Raw genomic sequence first — 17303 nt, 5'->3', positions numbered from 1 at the left:
ATGATAAGCCTTTGGTGTGTGAGCCGCCACAGGTGAAGGAAAAACAGAACATACCCCCTTTGGCCCTCTGGAAGTCACATTCAGATCCATAAAAACCCATTCTACTTATCTCGATTTAGAAGAGAGAGGATGAAAGGGGTAAAGAAGAAAGAAAAGGGGGAAGGAGAGAAGAAAGAAGGGAGAGAAGGAAGGCAGTCAAAACAGAATTCCAGCTACCAAACCCTTCCTGCTCCTTCGTAGGCTCAAGCTCTATTTATTCGGGACGAAGTTGGTGTTTGTTTTAGTAAACTTCCTGGTAGGCTGTTGCATCTGCAATTCTAAAGTAATAGAGCATTAGGTGTCTTAATAAATATTCTATTACTCTAGGTCCAAGCAAATGGAAGTGAGTTCTTTTCTTTGAGAATAAAGGTTGCACACAGGGGTTGGTTACACAGTCATGGATTTTTAAAGCTACAGATAATAATAAATGGAGATAGAAGGCAGACACAGTGGGCCCGGCCAGACTCATGGAGAGCTAGAAAAACAAAACTCCAAAATCCACCAGCTTGCAGCCGTGGAACAATGATGTTACCCTGGAAGTGGGTTGTCATTGCTTCCGGTCAACTCTTTCCCCAACTCTCCATTACTGTATATAAGACTGCAGAAAGAGAGCCTCTGGCAGAGGCTGGGGTTCCATGACCTTCACCACTGTAAGAACAGTATAGCCTGGAGCCCATTCTCAACGTTGTATGTATCATACTCACTATTAGTCTTTAATATTTTCCTGGGGTCCTAGGGTCTTTGTTCATCTATTGTTTGCCCTAGGTTTGGGTTCCCTAAAGTCTTTTTTCAGAAGAAGCTCATGAATGACAGCATTCTTACTCTATTCTTCTCACAGTCGTGGTGGTCTAGGACCATTGTTACAAAGACAGTTGATTTGGGAGTAAGATGAAGTTGTCATGCTGTCCTTAGTTGCATAACTTCCTTGTCAACTCCCAAACAATGGCTATCAAGTTAAGTACTGCCAAACTCAGTTCTCTTGACTCAGCATTGTCCAGGTTGAAGGGAGTCTTGCCTTCAGAACTGTCTTTTCCTTAGACGTGCCTGGTCTCTAGGGTGTGGGACTGCAGATATGTGTCTATGTTTCTTAACAAACCATTATGGTCAGTTTTACCAGAGTACAGGGACTCAGTGAAAGACAAGCCCTAGAAGTTAAGTGGATAGATGATGAGAGCCCAAAGTGTTTGTCTCCAGAGAGTACAAGGTCACATTTTAGTGGGAAGGGGACCAAACAGAATGATGAAACTCCAGAGTCAATCCCTGCACTAAAACTGGAGTCTCTAATCCTATCTCCCTCCTAGAAGTATTTTTTAGTGTTTATTTACATTCTAACTGGGATTTTTTGCCTTAGGAAGATAAAATTTCTCCCCATTTCCCAGAGGAGTGACAGGGCAGCTGTCTATTTGCTTTATTGCCATCTAGACTGATGTTTCCAGAACCCTTCACCTCAGTGTAGACTGAGGGTATGATGACTTCAGGGACTCAAGGTGCCAGAAGCTGTAGGAGCAAAGTGAAGTCTGTAGAACCAGGAAGCCATTCTTTACAAGGTGTCTCTGTTGTACTCTGTTCTATAATGACTTGCAATTTATTTACATTCGGGATAATTATAATAACAGAAGTCGGAGCTACTTAGAGTCAGCTTAGACCAGTGTTAAAATACCGATTCCAGGTCAGCTTCCCTTCATACTTGTTTCTGAGTAGTGAATCTTTACTTGGTCCATGGCAAAGAAAAAGTGCCCCATTGAGAGTCACGGCCCCTGCGAATGTGCTTTGGCTCAGTTATTGTACTCTTCTGTCTTGTGATAATAAGTAACTAGATTAAGAGTACAAAATTTCCCATTTCATTAAAGCTTTAAGATGAAGTTCAAGGTAGACCTGTCTCTCCTTGATTGTTGTTATCCCTGAAGACACCCCACTCTCCCAAACCACATTTTAAAGACACTATACCATGATCACATCTTCTGGATTCTTTTATGTGACCATGAATTTTATTCACCCATCCTGCTCTTTCAGTTTTACCAAAACTTCACACAGGCTTCTGCTCTCGTTAGCTTTTCTTACAACTTTTTGCATCTGTATTTCGCCTGCAGTCTCCAAGGTGTTTGGATGAAGATTGCTGCATTTGGTTCTTGTATTCTATTTGGAAACAAGCCAGAAGTTTTCAGACTTGGTGCTGTTTATATCAATTTGAATTATATTTCAATGTGTGCTTGGAGTGAGGTGTAAGGAGACTGGGGTTCAACATAAATGAGGATTAGAAAGTATCTGAGTCTATGGTACCCAGGCATTTTCAACTGAAGGGGTCTCAGGCTGTTGTCATAATATCAACAGCTACGAAGAGCTGGCTGCCATCCAGTTCATTTGTCCAATGATACTGGCGTTCACCGCTTCCAAATGCACACAAGTATTTTCACTTGACCAGTAGACAAATACAAATATGAAAGTACTTACATTAAGTTTAAAAGAGGAAAACTGTCTTTCTCAACTGCCCTTGACTCTTTAAATATTTCTAAACATGAACTTTTATGCTTTAATGGCTCTTTAACAAGTGTTAATCTATTTAATTCATAGCAGTCAATATGAGATGCATCAGCATATTCACTTTGTACAGATTAGGACAGAGGGACAGAGAAGGCCTGAGGCTACACGCTCAGGAGGTGGCAGACCCTCGGCTTGTAAGTGGCCCATGAAGACATCAGGCTCTCTGCTCCTCCTGTGAAATGACACTGAGCCTATGATGAGAAACCAGTAAGCTGCACGTTCTGCTTAACATAACACATGCTCTGAAATTTCCAAACCATCCAGTCTTTCAGCCATGGATGATGGGAGCATGGATCCAGAGGGAGGTAGGAAGAAGGCTGGTTATGAGCGAGTATCATTTTCTTGATGGCTGTCCTATGAGCAGTGTCTCAATGGCTGGGCCACTCTGATTTTAATGCATCCATGTATACTTACAAAGGCACATTTAGTCCAATTTTGCCATGGAAATAGCAGTTCAAAACAATGTGTTATCGTAGATTCCATTTAAATGTAAAAAAGGTAACTATTAAAGTTAATGCTATTGCCCGAGATGTTACATTTTTACTCTCCTAAATAGAACAGTTTATTAGAGCTTTACTTATCTAAGTGTCTCTTTGGAATTGGGTTCAGTATGTCTTCTGCCATCTCTTTGTCTAACATGGCCATTCTTCCCACACCGCAGGGTCTTCAGAAGCAAGCTGGAAAACTGGAAAGCCAAGCCTTCCCCTGCAGCTCAGGCCTCCACTCGCTCTCCTTGCATGCCCTTCTCATGGTTTACCGAAAGCCGCAGAGGATCCTATTCCTTCAGGAACCTGCCTTCAGTTCCGAGTCCCCTTCAGCCTTCTCCTGAGACACTAGTTTCAGATAAAACAGGGTCCAAGGTAGACAACAGTGGACTAAAAAACTGACAAGAAAGCCTTCAACCTATCTCCTCTTCGATGTTTGGAAGGCCTTCTCACCTGTGTGTACACCCTGGATCTCGGGAGCCAATGTGCTAACCCTGCCATAGGCATGCATGGTGTTTCCTTTGGGGAAAGATGCCTCACCTAACTGGCACCCTCTTTAACACTCTTCCCTTCTAGCGTGTGCATTTCTCTTCAATTTGCCTGTCGTTTCACTTACTGCTATTTAATCTCAGTTTGACAGCTAAGCCATGCTGGGAAGGAGGCATTTGGATGATAAAGCAGGGTTGTAGATGTATACTAAGTATTCTGTAAATTGCATTATAAAACCCTTTCACTGTGCTCTCAACATTTACTGGAAAACAGGTCAATTTGGGACTGACTGTTCTGTACATTTAAGTGAAGCAAACAAACAGAACAAAAGACAAAAACCACCGGCATATAGCACCTTACTTAACCTTTTGTATCAAATCTACTTCTTGTAGACCGTGCAGAGCACCTGTTCTAATTCTGCCACCAAGTTCTTTCCCGTTAGTAGAATTAGAAGTTATGTTCACAGGTGTGATACATTTCGAAATGCTTGATGGTTATTTCCAGCATGACACTGCAAACCTTATCTAATATTTTACTGAAGCACATATGGTGACTAACCTTGGAGTTATTTGATTTCCTTTTTTCTGTGTTCACTCTTCTTTCCCAAACAGAATTGTGTGATTAATCCCATTGAATGTATTTCTTTCCCTGAGGTCAGCAGCTCCAAGGGCTTTGACTGAAGGCCTGGAGGACTGCATCCCCAGTGATACCAAGAGTGATGTTTTGTGTGTAATACCTTGTGGCTTGAATGTTCTACCAGTCTCGCCCCTTTTGGGGAGATTATCAAATCTTGGGGTTGGTTTGGTACTCAAATCTATGGACTCTAGTATGATATTTATTCTCAATTTATTCTCAAATTAAGGAACTAAGTCTCAACACAAAGGAAACTAGTGGAGATCATAGTCCAGTTCTTAGAGAAGTGTTGTATGAAACAAGATAGTGTTGGGCAGTTGCTTAGCGTTCCTGGGAATCCAGCCATTCGACAAGTAGCAAAGAAGTTTTAGTCATAGTCAACCCTTTGGGCCTTTTAGTGTTGTTCTGAGAGTTAAGTTTCACTTGAGTGACTCTAGCATCATCTCACACTAAAGAGAGGTTCAGCATACAATGTTTTTACAAGTGAGGCTCTGTGGTCATTGTCAAGTGGCTTTAACATCTGCTGAGCTTGTTAAAGGACGTTTGGGAAATCTGTCCCTCCCCACACCTTCCACCTCCCAACCCCAGGAGGCTAGCAGACTTGTGGGTCTATCCCACACCAGTCTTTTTGGCTTACATTCCAACTAGTGTTGTGTTGTCAGACCATGCTCTCCTCCAGAACTCATCACTCTGAAGGCTACATCCAGGAGGGGACCTGTCACTTCTCACAGCATTTATCACAGCCAGCCACACGCCATCTTTCCCAGGGGCACTCCAGCTACCTTCCTGCTATGAGTTGCCATCTGTTCCTGATAGCTCAGCTCCTCCACAGCATCTCATGCTCCTCCTTCCACTGTCGCTCAGTACAATTAGGGTCAAAGCAGATGGGCTTTGTTAATATCACTCCTTTGAGCGGTTACAGAGGATAATGAATCTCTACCCTTGGAGAGAAACTGAAAAATGGCCTCTCTGCAACACCTATCCTTGCCTCAGAGGGGGAAAGTGCCCAGGATTTCCAGACAGTTTCCGAAGGTGCAGAATCCAGTACCACCACCCAAGTGAAGGCCATCATCACCAAACCAAAGTCAAGTCTCTTCCAAAGAAAGTTGATTGAAATGCAACCGTTCAGGACTTGGAAGCACGCCTGCCTCTAGTTCAGTCTGTGTGTTCCCGTAACATGGTTTTAATTTGTTTTTTTACAGAATTTCACCTTCAATGATGACTTCAGTCCAAGTAGTACCAGCTCTGCAGACCTGAGCGGCTTAGGAGCAGAACCCAAAACCCCAGGGCTCTCCCAGTCCCTGGCACTGTCCTCGGATGAGGTACTTGAGTGGCACGATGGCGGAACTAAGTTTTTATGTCACACATTTCCTCCATACCCCACTATGGGAAGGTATTTGAGGGTAGATTTAGCATAAAAGTCATCAGCACTGAGGTTTTATGTTTAACACAAGGTCTTCATGGTTCCACCCCCTCTTCTCCAACAATAAAGAAAGGTATAGTTCCTGAGCCCCTTGAAGCTTCCCAGATATCCCTTTATACATGTAAGCACACATTAGGGAAGCCAGGCACTGGAGAACAAGACTAGATAATGGTTTAGATCACTTGGAGGCTGTTAATTACCCATTCTCTCTCTGTATCCAGAGTTACCCTTCCCCCAGGCTCCCGACAGTACTCTTGACTATCATATGCCCCCAGTTGAACCATTACAACCAATAGGCACAATGCTGGAAAGAAAATCGTGTAAGACCCATTTATCCAGATGCTGCTAGAGTGAGGTCTAACATTGCTAAGAATTATCAGGAAGTATGTGTGCAGGGGAGAAGCAGAATATGTTGGGGTTGATGAGTTCTAAAAGCTGGTGGGAGTGGGGGGCAAGAAATAATGTAACTAAAATATGATTACTCTTACATATAAAATAATTGTTCTTATTTCTTAACATGAGTTTTGTTAAACAAAACTCCGTTTTTTTCCTTTTAAACTTTTCTGGTCATGTTTTTTTAGCTGGGCTTGATTTTGATGTAATAAAGAGTGCACTGTGGATGTTGTGTGTCCCATTTCTGTAACATGCTTCTTCTTGGTTCTTTTGTTGCTACTCACCCAGAGCCTGGATATGATAGATGATGAGGTGAGCTATCTGTGGGTTGTGTGTGATACTTTGTCTGATTTGATCCTGCTTTTTGCTCCTTACATGACTTAGGATCCAACACGACAAGAATGCTTTCTCTGGCCGGGTGGTGGTGGCACACGCTTTTAATCCCAACACTCAGGAGTCAGAGGCAGGTGGATCTCTGTGAGTTCAAGGCCAGCCTGGTCTACAGAGCTAGTGCCAAGACAGGCTCCAAAGCTACACAGAGAAACCCTGTCTCAAAAAACCAAACAACAACAACAACAACAAAACACTTTTCCTGTAGGAGAGGGAAAAGATTGCACTTGTTTACATTTTACTTGAGATGTGTTGCTAGATAGAGAGTTCACCTCAGAGCCTCATTTATCTCCCATAGCCATTACCTGACATGGTCCATTCTTTTCTGCATCCTTTACCTTCCCCTCAGCCTACATTTTCTTGTATCTGTTCTTCAAGTAGCTCACCAGGCTAACTCCTGTCTTTCCTCTGAGTTCTATCATGGTTTCATAATCTCTCAGCTTAGTCTTCTAGGAGCTCTCTGGCCTCCTTGCATAAATAAAGGGGAGGTATATTGTGAATAGAACCTGAAATTTGCAATGAGATTCTTGGTAAGCTCTGCCACTTACTAACTTAGTGTCTAAGAGGGATCATGTACACTCTCTGACCCTCAGTTTCTCATGTCTTAAAAGTAACTGTGGATGTTAGCGTTACTTCCTGCTCAGATGAACTCATGGCTGTGAAATTTCTCTATGAAGGCTTGAGAACTTTAAGACCTTTTTCTATAAAGTGAAGGAGACAGTATTTTTAATGTGTTTTTTAATGTAACTTTAGTGTCTTCTAAAAGGATAAATCTAAAGTGATATATTGAATATAGACATCTATGAAATATGTATTTTCTACCTCTGATAATATCTCCATAGTAATGTAATATAAAATCAACAGTGTTAATGTGTATTTTCTCAATTTTTAACTTCCTTGCTTCGTAGTGGTACTTTATGGGTTATTTTTAATTTTCCTTCTACCAGATTCACTAGGTAATAGACATGCTTCTTCTTAGCATAAGTATAACTATTATCATTTTATGATTTAGAAGTAAATATGACTCTTGTAGCTTGAGAAATTCCCTTGGTAGTGTAACACGAGCCATGGTGTTTTAGTCATTTCACAACACTGCATACATTCCTGTCTCAGATCCTTGATGATGGACAGTCTCCCAAACACAGTCAGAGTCTGAATCGGGCTGTTCATGAGTGGAGTGTGCCACAGGTCTCTCACTGGTTAATGAGCCTAAATCTGGACCAGTATGTGTCTGAATTCAGTGCACAGAGCATCACTGGGGAGCAGCTCCTGCAGCTGGATGGAAATAAACTGAAGGTAAAGAATTATGTGTCTGTGTTAGGTTGCCAGTTACAGGTTTTACTTGTAGCATCTGACATGTTTTCATCAGCTGAGAGTGTCCCTGCATGATCCATGTGGTAATTTTTGTCAATACCCAGCAGAAAAGATACTGAGTCATTTCTCAGTGGGAAATGAAGCTTCAGAAGTTCATCAGGGTTCTGACTCAGGATAGACTGCTGATCAAGAGAGTTGGGGACCCTTTCTTTTGCTTCCCCTGGCAACACATGACCACTATATTAATACCACTCACTTCCCACTGTACTGTTAAATTTTAATAATGGCCAGTGTGAATCTTTCTTTCTTAGTTCCTCCTCCATGCTCCCTCTCCTACCCACTACTTGAAAACTGAAATGACATCCCCAGTTTTCTCCCAGAGATATAAGCAAGCCATCCCTCCCTGTCACCTCCATTGCCCTGTCATTTCCCCGCATCCAGCCCATCTCTCTTAGACACTGAGGTGGTGCCCAACCCTATGGAGAAAGGGCAAGAGGAGGGCAAAGCCAGTTCCACACCTCCCTCCCTACGACTCAGGCCCCTGTGAGGCTGATGGATAGATGAGTGTCTCTTGACAGTCTTTGAAAAGGTTAGAGATCAATCAATAGCTTGTGAATATGAAGGCCCCATCGACAAGGCTGTCCCTGTTGGGGAGACGGATGCATCCTGCTGTTGATGCTGAAGGTCATGGAACATTTAAAGTACACAATCATCTCCCCTGATTCTGAATTCTAAGCTCATCCAGCAACCTCATCATTATAATCGGGCTTCCTTTATAGGTCTACCTTTGGGGAGACAATGGCTAGAGAGATGCTGACGTGGGCACCCTCGTCCCAAAGACATTTTTGGTTCTCAGTGTAAATAAGTACATTGGCAACAAAGAGGCCATTTCACTTCCCCCTGCCCTTCTTGGAGCCTTCTGTGACAGCAGGTGCTCTCTGCTACCCTTTGAAGATATTGATGAGTTTAACAATACGTTAGCAGAAGGTTGAAGAAGCAGGATCATGCCCTTTTTATTTATTCGCTCATTAGTCACCAATTTGGAAAGCATTTTCTTAATGACTTCTGGGGTGTAGTTTTCAAAGAACAAAGCACAGATCCTCCATGCATACAGAATTTAGCAAGTGTAGTCTGCTTTTCCTCAGCCCTGACCTCCTCCGTCTATGTTTAACTAAGGTCATAAGATTAAACATAGTGTGATGTTTTTCTCATCATAAGCAAAGAGGCCAGCAGCTTTTGAGAGTCAGTTTGTACATGTGTTTCCTTTGTAGGCTCTTGGAATGACATCATCCCAGGACCGAGCACTGGTTAAAAAAAAACTGAAGGAAATGAAGATGTCTCTAGAGAAGGCTCGGAAGGCCCAAGAGAAAATGGAAAAACAAAGAGAAAAACTAAGGAGGAGGGAGCAAGAGCAAATGCAGAGGAAGTCCAAAAAGTCAGAGAAGATGACTTCCACAAAAGAAAGCAGCAGTGAGCAGTAATCCCTAGCCACCTCCAGTAGGGGGGAAGCTTGAGGGAAGTCCCGCCCCTTCCTGCCCCCCTTCCCCTGCAGAGGATTAAGAAGAAACTGATGGGGATAATGCCACTGTAGGCGGTTTAAAGAACTGTGTGTTGGATGCACTCTTAATTTTAACCTCCTGAAATAACCCCAAGCCACCTTTGGTTTATTAACATACCAGAAATACCATTTTTATCTTCTACTTAATGACATCCTGTGCTGTGTTGACTGTATGGTGCCACTTGGAAAACCAGCCTGACCCAGCCAATGAGAGCAGGACTCACTCTGGTGTTGTGGGTAGAATACCTGAAATTTTCACTAAGAGCCCCTGAAACTGAGATAGTAATTGTGGGTGTTTGTGTGCAGAGGGAGCTGCACTATCTCCTGGGTTGCAGATTCTAGTACAGTGGGTAGGAAAGGCTCCCCTCAATTCTGGCTGTACAGCAAGTCAGTCCTCTTATGGGAATGTGGGTGCCCAGCATATAATTAGCAGATGAGAGAAGGAACAAGCGTGTTGCTCCACTTGCTGGGAGTCAGAGAGAGAAACAGTAGTTATTTGTTAACTCTAGAAGCACACACTTGGGTGTACTAAGGGACTCAGGGTAGGCGGCACCATTTCCCTCCATGCATTGCTGAACAAAGAAGAGGAAGTCAGAGCATAGAGCAGCCATGGGTGTTAAGGTCTGCTGTTTGGTTTGCCAGCAACACGAGCCCAGGGTTTCAACAGCACTGACAAACACAATACAGCCCCTCCCTCCCAACGAATCGGACAGGAAATTGATTTTAAGGAAACAACATTTTCAGGTTTCCTCTCCTGGGACACGTGCTGGCTGGTCTTCAGCCCGTCTGTGACACAATCAGGAACTTGTCACATATTTTCTACTCAGAATTTCCCATGTGGGCTCAGTTAGTGTTTTAACAAATGTACTTTTAAGAACTTAAAACTAGAAATACGGGTTGGAGATTGAGATTTGAGTAACAGTCAACCAGAAAACTTTTCTTCTTTTGAGCACACACAATTCTTTCCTGTGAAGGGCAGCTGTCAGGTACATTTTAGAGACATTTTGAATGACTTTTCTTAGCAATTCTCTTCCATATTATAGAGATCTCCAGGTGTATTTAAGACATGGGGAGGGTTTTAGCAGTGTACGATCTTGTGATTAAGGCCAGTATTAAGGATTCTAGTATTTCACCAACCTGAGCTGACTGCAGGAGACGGGGGGCAGGAGGAGAAAAATAAACCCATCTCGAAACATTTCAAATCCTGAGGATTTTTATTTGTTTGCTTGCCTTTAGTTTCGCTCCTTTTGTTTATGTATCTAATTCTCATTGCTGCATTGACTGTAAAAAACTGCTATCATCTACTTAACATGACAAATTTCAAAGTAGAACTGGAGGCCAGATGTATTCTTGTGCAAATATTTTGCTTCCTTTACTCCATCAAGCCCTTCTGTCCACAGCCCTGGGCATACCTCCTCTGGATGCACAGGTCTGCAGAGCCTGCATCAGGCTGGGAAGTATGACAGGTGTCTGCGAGGATAGGGGTCCGCTGCTTGTGTGGCCTCACCTTGTATTGTAACATTGTGACTTTTCATTTTTATTGTTAGTTTTGAGACATATGAATTCCAAAATTATCGGAACTAGAAATTTAACCTGGTTCTCTCTCCCAGGGCCTGCTTCCTTTTCTGGCCCAGAGCACTTCTGTTAAGTTTCGGTCCTTCCAGAATAGACTCTTCAGTCTTAAACACAACATGGGCGTAGCCTGGTGCACTGAAGTTACCAGACCTGCTCCGTGGTTCTTGCTTGAGTAGGATGCTGGTGGCTGTTCGTGTCTTCAGATGTCTGATGCTTTGCCAACTTTGGGAAACCAAGAGACACATTACTGCACTACAGATACCAGAAGACTAGCAAAAACCAGGCAATACTAATGCTGCTTGCTATTGTAAATTTTAGCTTTTTCTTTTCTTGGGGAGAGCAAAACGAACCTGGATTGCACTGGAAGCTTCTTTGTGTTCATTTATAAGAGTGAGGACAGAAGGATGATCATTTTAAGTTGTGTTTACACTTTGATGGTATTTGGAAATGAATGTATATATTGGAAATGTCTATAAGTCTGTCTCTGCCTGTAACTTATGATCTATTAGATTGCATTTCTTAAATACAGTGTTCTTATTGCAACTTTATTAACACTTCAATGCTTGGATCAGCGTCTATCTGACAGTTACAAATCAAATTCATTCTCATTTCATCATTTAGCTTATATTTTGGCCATTTTGATTTCTAAGTTAAGTTATCACAATCTTAAACCAAAATGAGTTATTTTAACATTGCTACTTAAAACTGGTAACATTGTAAAAGGCTCTTGATTGTATTGCTCAGCAATGGATAAAACATAAGCTGGTTGATCCAGTATGAAAACAAAGTGAAGGACCTCAGACCTTGTGAGCAATCTGTGTTCCTCTTAGTTCCTCTATTGACTGTGGTGCATGGTAACAATTGAGTTTCCAATGTCTTGCACAATTCCTTTTTTAATACTGTAGTTTTCAGGGTTTATACAATTTAACAGAGAATTGTCACTTTGTGGATGTTGATGATTTCGGAAGGTTTTAAGTTAACAAATGAACATGTCTGCTTACCAGTAACTGTATTCCAGTGAAGTCTTCAATGTACTCCATCAGTCACCACAGGTGTTTTGGGGGTACAGATGATGTTTGAGCATGGGGTTACATGGTGAGGCCCTGACATAGGTGGAGAGCACTATAGGAGTAGAATCTGGGTCGGGGTTCCACTAAAGGACTTTGTAATGGATTACTGCACTTAAGACCATCTCCTTTAAAGTGACTCACACCTCTGCAATCATTTCTCCTTCCTCCTCAGAATCAGACGAGTTCTGTTAGCATGGAAAACATGCTGTATCCACTTGAGTGCTCTGATGAAGCCTGCTTTACTACCATGACAGCAAAGCTCTTCTAGAGTGATCTGTCATCCTGTGACTGGAGTTGACATGAACTTCCCACTTCCCACTTAATGTAGACTTTTAAAATATCACAGTGGTTTATGATTGCAGTATGATAGGCACTAATGCCAAACCCAGGCGCAAAATGACCACACCTACCTTGAGTTGCTTTGTTTGAGGAAATGAAGTGGCAGAGGAGAAGTGGAGACTACTGCCACTCTCCATGCTAGACAGTATTTACTCTAAGATCCTCAATAGCTCAGGCCTGGGCTGCAAGAATGCCCACAACTCAGATTTATTTAGCACCTGGGCCCCTTTGGATTGTGCTAGAGATGAAGAATTCTCATCTAGTATCTTTGTCCAATAGTATTAACTTGTGCCCGACAATTGTGCAAGAAGTAAACAAACTGCATTCATACAGCTTTGCTCTTATAAACATGGAAGGTTAGATATATTTGTGGAAGACCATCAACTCTTAACAAGGGTGTTTAAAGCGATTCTGGAGGATGAAGGGCAAATGATTCTCAAAGAATCTATACATTGGATTTGTATTTCCCTTTCATACACTGAGATGTTTAAGAATTACCATTGGAGTAACAGTGCTGGTGATAAGGAACATCTCATTTTAGGGGAGAGGCATCAGTAGGGTTCATGTCGCTTGTTTCCACACTAAGGCACTTCCTGAAGGAAAGGATAGTTAGGAAATGACAGAACTAGCTTTCATGTGTTTTCCTATTTACTTTGAGTCAGGGCTCTATCTGTGTCCAGTTCTAAAGGTGAGCTGGTGAAGGTGAGGTCCAAGAGTAAAGCATCATCTTTTCTTCCAGAGTTGTCCGGATTGTCATAGGACAAAGGTGTAGACCCAGAAGAAAACAGCATTGCAGGAAATCTGTTTCACTGATTTTGTCCTAAAAGTCAGACTGAAAGTGCTGACTGATTTTGTTAAGGTTCCATGAAATTGAGTCTTGATCCAAAACATTGGGGAAAACATAACAAGAGAGAAAACACATTTTAATAACTTGAGGAGTAGCATTGAAGACACTGGATTGAGCAGTTAGAGGGGAAATGAAAAACCTACATAATAAACTGCCCCTTGTGAAGTGCCAGCAGTTCCATTCACGGGAGGCCTGGGGTCCTCCCCTGTTTGTGCAGGGGTGTCTGTGTGGGATTGTAGAGAAGGGTTATTACTCAAGCCTCAAATCTGTGAGCACCTGGGCCTTTCTCTGTATCCTCAGAGTACGGGCAGAAGAAGCTCCATGCTTCCCAGCCCTCGACCCTATCCACTCCTAGACCACTAGGGATCCAGCAATGTGCAAGACATAAGAAAGAACAAGTCACAAATTCTCAGTCATGTGCATGCCACTTCTGTAGGTGTCAGAACTGTGTGTGGCTATATCCCCAACCTTACACACACATATACCATCAGCACGTGGCATAAAAATATACTCTACATGGACTACAGTGATGTTAGTTAGGACCCTGGGCTGTAATCATAGCCTTATTGCCACTTTTTGTGTTGTGTATACATTGAATGGCTCATAGATTTTAAGAGATTTTTTTAATGTAAGTATCCTACTAAATGCACTTATGCTTCTAAATGTTTATATATTTTGGTAAAATTGATTTATTAGATCTTTGGTATTGTATTTTAGTAAGATAAATTTTCCTCAAATGTTTGATTAATGCTTTGATGTCAAGATTGCACTTTTTTAGTTAGAAATCAGGACATATTATGCAGCTTTGGGCATTTTCAAGTGCACATCGCAGTTTTCTTGACTAAAAATTGCACTGTGTGTTCTTGTGTATCAACTCTCTTCTCTAAATTGAGATGTTCAGTAACCATGATGCTTATGTCACTAACTACTGGCTCTCTGGTGGCAGTATTTCTGTCATGTGACCACTATTTACTTCGTATGCCATCAGCTTGCAATGGCATTTTGGGTTGCCATCAAATATAACACAATGGGTTATGAGCATATGTTGTTGGGAGGAGTGTACATCCGTTTCTCCAACTGTTTTGTGGACACCCACAAGTTTCTTGTTAAGGATTTGGGCATCCATTCTTGAGAGAGCAATTGGCCAGAAGTACCTTAAATTACCTTTACAAGAAGAACAGGAAGTGGTTCTCAAGCTAGATAACACCTCCCAGCAACATCAGGTTCAATCAGTAATTAATAAAACCTCTAAGCATCCATAGGTATACACTCGGTATTATTTATTGTCATAACTACTGCCTTTGTATTTTTTCAATGGTGTTTTGATGAAGCCACTTATACATCTGCTATATATCACTGGCTAGACTGGGCAGCTGAAAACCAGAAGGAGAATAAACTTCTGTTCTACTGTAAGACTGGATTTGTTTCCATCTTTCTTTATATATTGCTAAGGGAAAGTGATTGAAAATCATTTAACTTGGTAAGTATGGGTAGCGCATCACCTGAAACTTTTAATTTGTACATTTTGCTGTCTGATTATTTGCATGGAGGAGACAATAATGCCACATCTGATCTTTTCTCTGGTACTTGATCAGTGTCTGCTCTTTCAAATGGCATTCCTTACTCTTTGGTTTTCAGATGCATTCAAAGCAAACTATACCATAAGTGGCCCATTGTTTTCTGACCATCTAAAAATACCTGTGATCAAATTTAATTTGTTGTGTAAATAAATTTCTTGCCAATGAGTATTATTGTTGTTAGATAATGAATGCAATAAAAGGAAATACAGTGACCTGACAGAGTATATGTTCCTTTTTTCCCCTCTTCCAATTCCACCTTCAACTAAAACAAGCCCTGACTGGGCAAACCTGCATTAACTGTCAAAACATATCTATCCATCAAGAGCAAAGTGCACATTTTTCATGGAAATGAATCTAAAAATAAGTTTTAACTCTGGCAAAGTGTAAATTGGCAGCTAGAATTACACTTGAAAGCCCAATTATGGAACTGGGCGTAAAGTTAAAGAGCAGGGCCTCCAGCTGGAGCCCCTTGTCCACCTCTTCCCTTGTCTTCTGTCACTGCCTCACCATCAAGTTTCCAATACCCATCAGCCAGAGAAAGGTGGATGACACATCCATTAAGCAGTCAGTCTCACACAACAAGAGGCGAGCTGAGAGGAAGCAGGTCTGGCCTAGTGCACCGGGTTATTTTAAGCCATTTTCATTCTAAGGTCTCAAAGACTAAGAGCTTGGATAAACCAAATGAAGACTATCCACTGCATTCTGGCTCAGCCTCCCAGAGGGAATGAAGTAAACCTGTTTGCCCCTTACAGAATGCATGCTGAAATCCCTCACCTAAGTCTCCCCTTCTTTGGCCAATCTTGAATGCACGCCATGGGAAATTGGATAGCTTCATATAGCTTCATTTTTTAGTTCTCTCTCTCTCTCTCTCTCTCTCTCTCTCTCTCTCTCTCTCTCTCTCTCTCTCTCTCTCTCTCTCTCCCCCCTTCCACCCTCCCTCTGTCCGTCCATCAGTCCATCTGTCTGTCTCTGTCCCTTTCAAGAATCAGTTTTCACCAGTAGAAAGAAAGAGGATATGGTCATTTTTACTGAAGATGTGATGAAGGCTAGCTAGTCAAAACTTTTTTTAAGAAGCATATGCGGTTCACTTTCAGTTCACTTTCTTAAGATCCACATTTATTGAAAATAAGTTTCTTTTGTTATTATTTTTGTTTCCTTGAGATGAGATCTTACTTCATAGCCTAAGTTGGCCTGGGATTCATGATCTCACTGCCTCAGCCTCCTAAGTCTAGAGTTACAAGCATACATCGTGAAGCCTTTTTCCAAAAACTGTTTTTGTTTTATACTTCCAATCTGTGGTCTTAAATGACAATTTTCAGTTTCTCATAAACCCCCCCCAAAAAAGTAAACCAACAACGCCCATAAAAAAAGCCAAGTGCCAGATAACTGTGGTAACTATTACCTTAGAAATATTTAATCTCTAAAGTGGCTGCCTTAATGTCCCACATAAATAATCCAGCACTGAGGTTCTCTCTTCTTTTATTTATTTTTTAATTTAAATTAGAAACAAGTTTGCTTCACATGTCAATCCTAGCTCCCTCTCCCTCCCCTGAGGTTGTCTCTTCTGAAGAGACAATAATATATTATGATCTTTTGCTTCATAACCAGCATAAGAAAAGTGATATTTCTTCTTAGTCTTGTCTCAGAGAAAATAGCCAAAAGTTGTTCGTCTTTCTGTTTTTTTTTAAGTTTGTTTATCATTCTTTATCTCCTTTCTGTCTCCACAGTAAGTTAGAGTAGGTAAAGTCAAGCAAACAACAAACAAGAAAACAAAGCCATCACTGGCACCAGCTGAACCTGAGGGCACTCAGAACCCTGCATGGAATTGCTTACAGACCACTCCCCAATGGAGTCATGACAAAAGAAACAAATTCCTTCTTCAGGACGATATAAACAGAAATTATAATGTGTCAAGACAACAGAAATCATGTTTCACTGGGAAAATGGGAAATTCCAGTGAAAAAGGAGAGAGTAACTGCAGTTCCTATTTCCGGAGGAAGTTACAGAGAGAAGGTGAAAACCAGGAACCTGGCAATACTGTTCCATCCATTGGCTCCATGAGGTGTTGAGAGTTGTCTTTATGATGACACTTAGAGTCCCTAAGTGACCTAAGAGTCTCCAGACTGTACTCTCTGGTTTTCTTACGGAAGAACAGTGAGGCAGAAGTATACTCACACGCTTTCAGGGATTGTGTTTGTTACAGGGAAAGTATGTTTGGAGTTACATATAAGATATTACTGATTTTTCCCAATGCCATGACAGACAGCCTGGTATAACTAAAAAGAGAGCTTGTTTGGGAGAGCTTGGTCCACATCTGACTCCTCTGTCTGATGGCCTGCAATAATACAGCAACTCCTCTGTCTGTCCCAGCAACTTAGCTCCAGAATCTGCTAGGAGCTCACCTCACAACCAACAGGAAGCAGAAGGGAGCAGAGCTGTCCAGGTGTACTCTGTGAACACATTCATCCCAGTGATATACTTCCATAAGTGGGGTCCTTCCTTCTAAAGTTCCCACCTCCTCCAAAAATACCGCCCCCAGCTGAGCACCAAACATACAACATACAGGCCTATAGGAACAGCTCATATTCAAATCATAACACATTATGTAGACATGACAAATTTAGCCA

At 41.8% G+C, this 17303-nt stretch overlaps 1 protein-coding gene across 11 annotated transcripts in view; it reads left to right on the top strand.

Moving 5' to 3' along the window:
- The window catches only part of Ppp1r9a (protein phosphatase 1 regulatory subunit 9A), a 251376-nt gene extending 236488 nt beyond the window's left edge, over window positions 1-14888 (top strand). For 6 of the 11 annotated variants that reach the window (XM_013122673.3, XM_021234600.2, XM_013122674.3 and 3 more), the window contains 5 exons: window positions 3242-3440; window positions 5390-5509; window positions 6292-6315; window positions 7507-7689; window positions 8979-14888. In XM_013122673.3, coding sequence (XP_012978127.1) covers window positions 3242-3440; window positions 5390-5509; window positions 6292-6315; window positions 7507-7689; window positions 8979-9188 — 736 coding nt within the window. In that variant the 3' untranslated portion in view covers window positions 9189-14888. The remainder of the gene's footprint in view (window positions 1-3241; window positions 3441-5389; window positions 5510-6291; window positions 6316-7506; window positions 7690-8978) is intronic. The other 5 variants (XM_005082909.4, XM_013122675.3, XM_005082908.4 and 2 more) reach the window with 3 other exon arrangements.
- The last annotated feature ends 2415 nt before the right edge of the window (window positions 14889-17303 follow it).

The sequence above is a fragment of the Mesocricetus auratus genome, unplaced genomic scaffold, assembly GCF_017639785.1.
Source record: "Mesocricetus auratus isolate SY011 unplaced genomic scaffold, BCM_Maur_2.0 Super-Scaffold_100019, whole genome shotgun sequence".
NCBI classification, from domain to species: domain Eukaryota; kingdom Metazoa; phylum Chordata; class Mammalia; order Rodentia; family Cricetidae; genus Mesocricetus; species Mesocricetus auratus.
The sequence above is the reverse complement of the archived record's forward strand: the minus strand, read 5'-3'. Positions and strand labels throughout refer to the sequence as shown.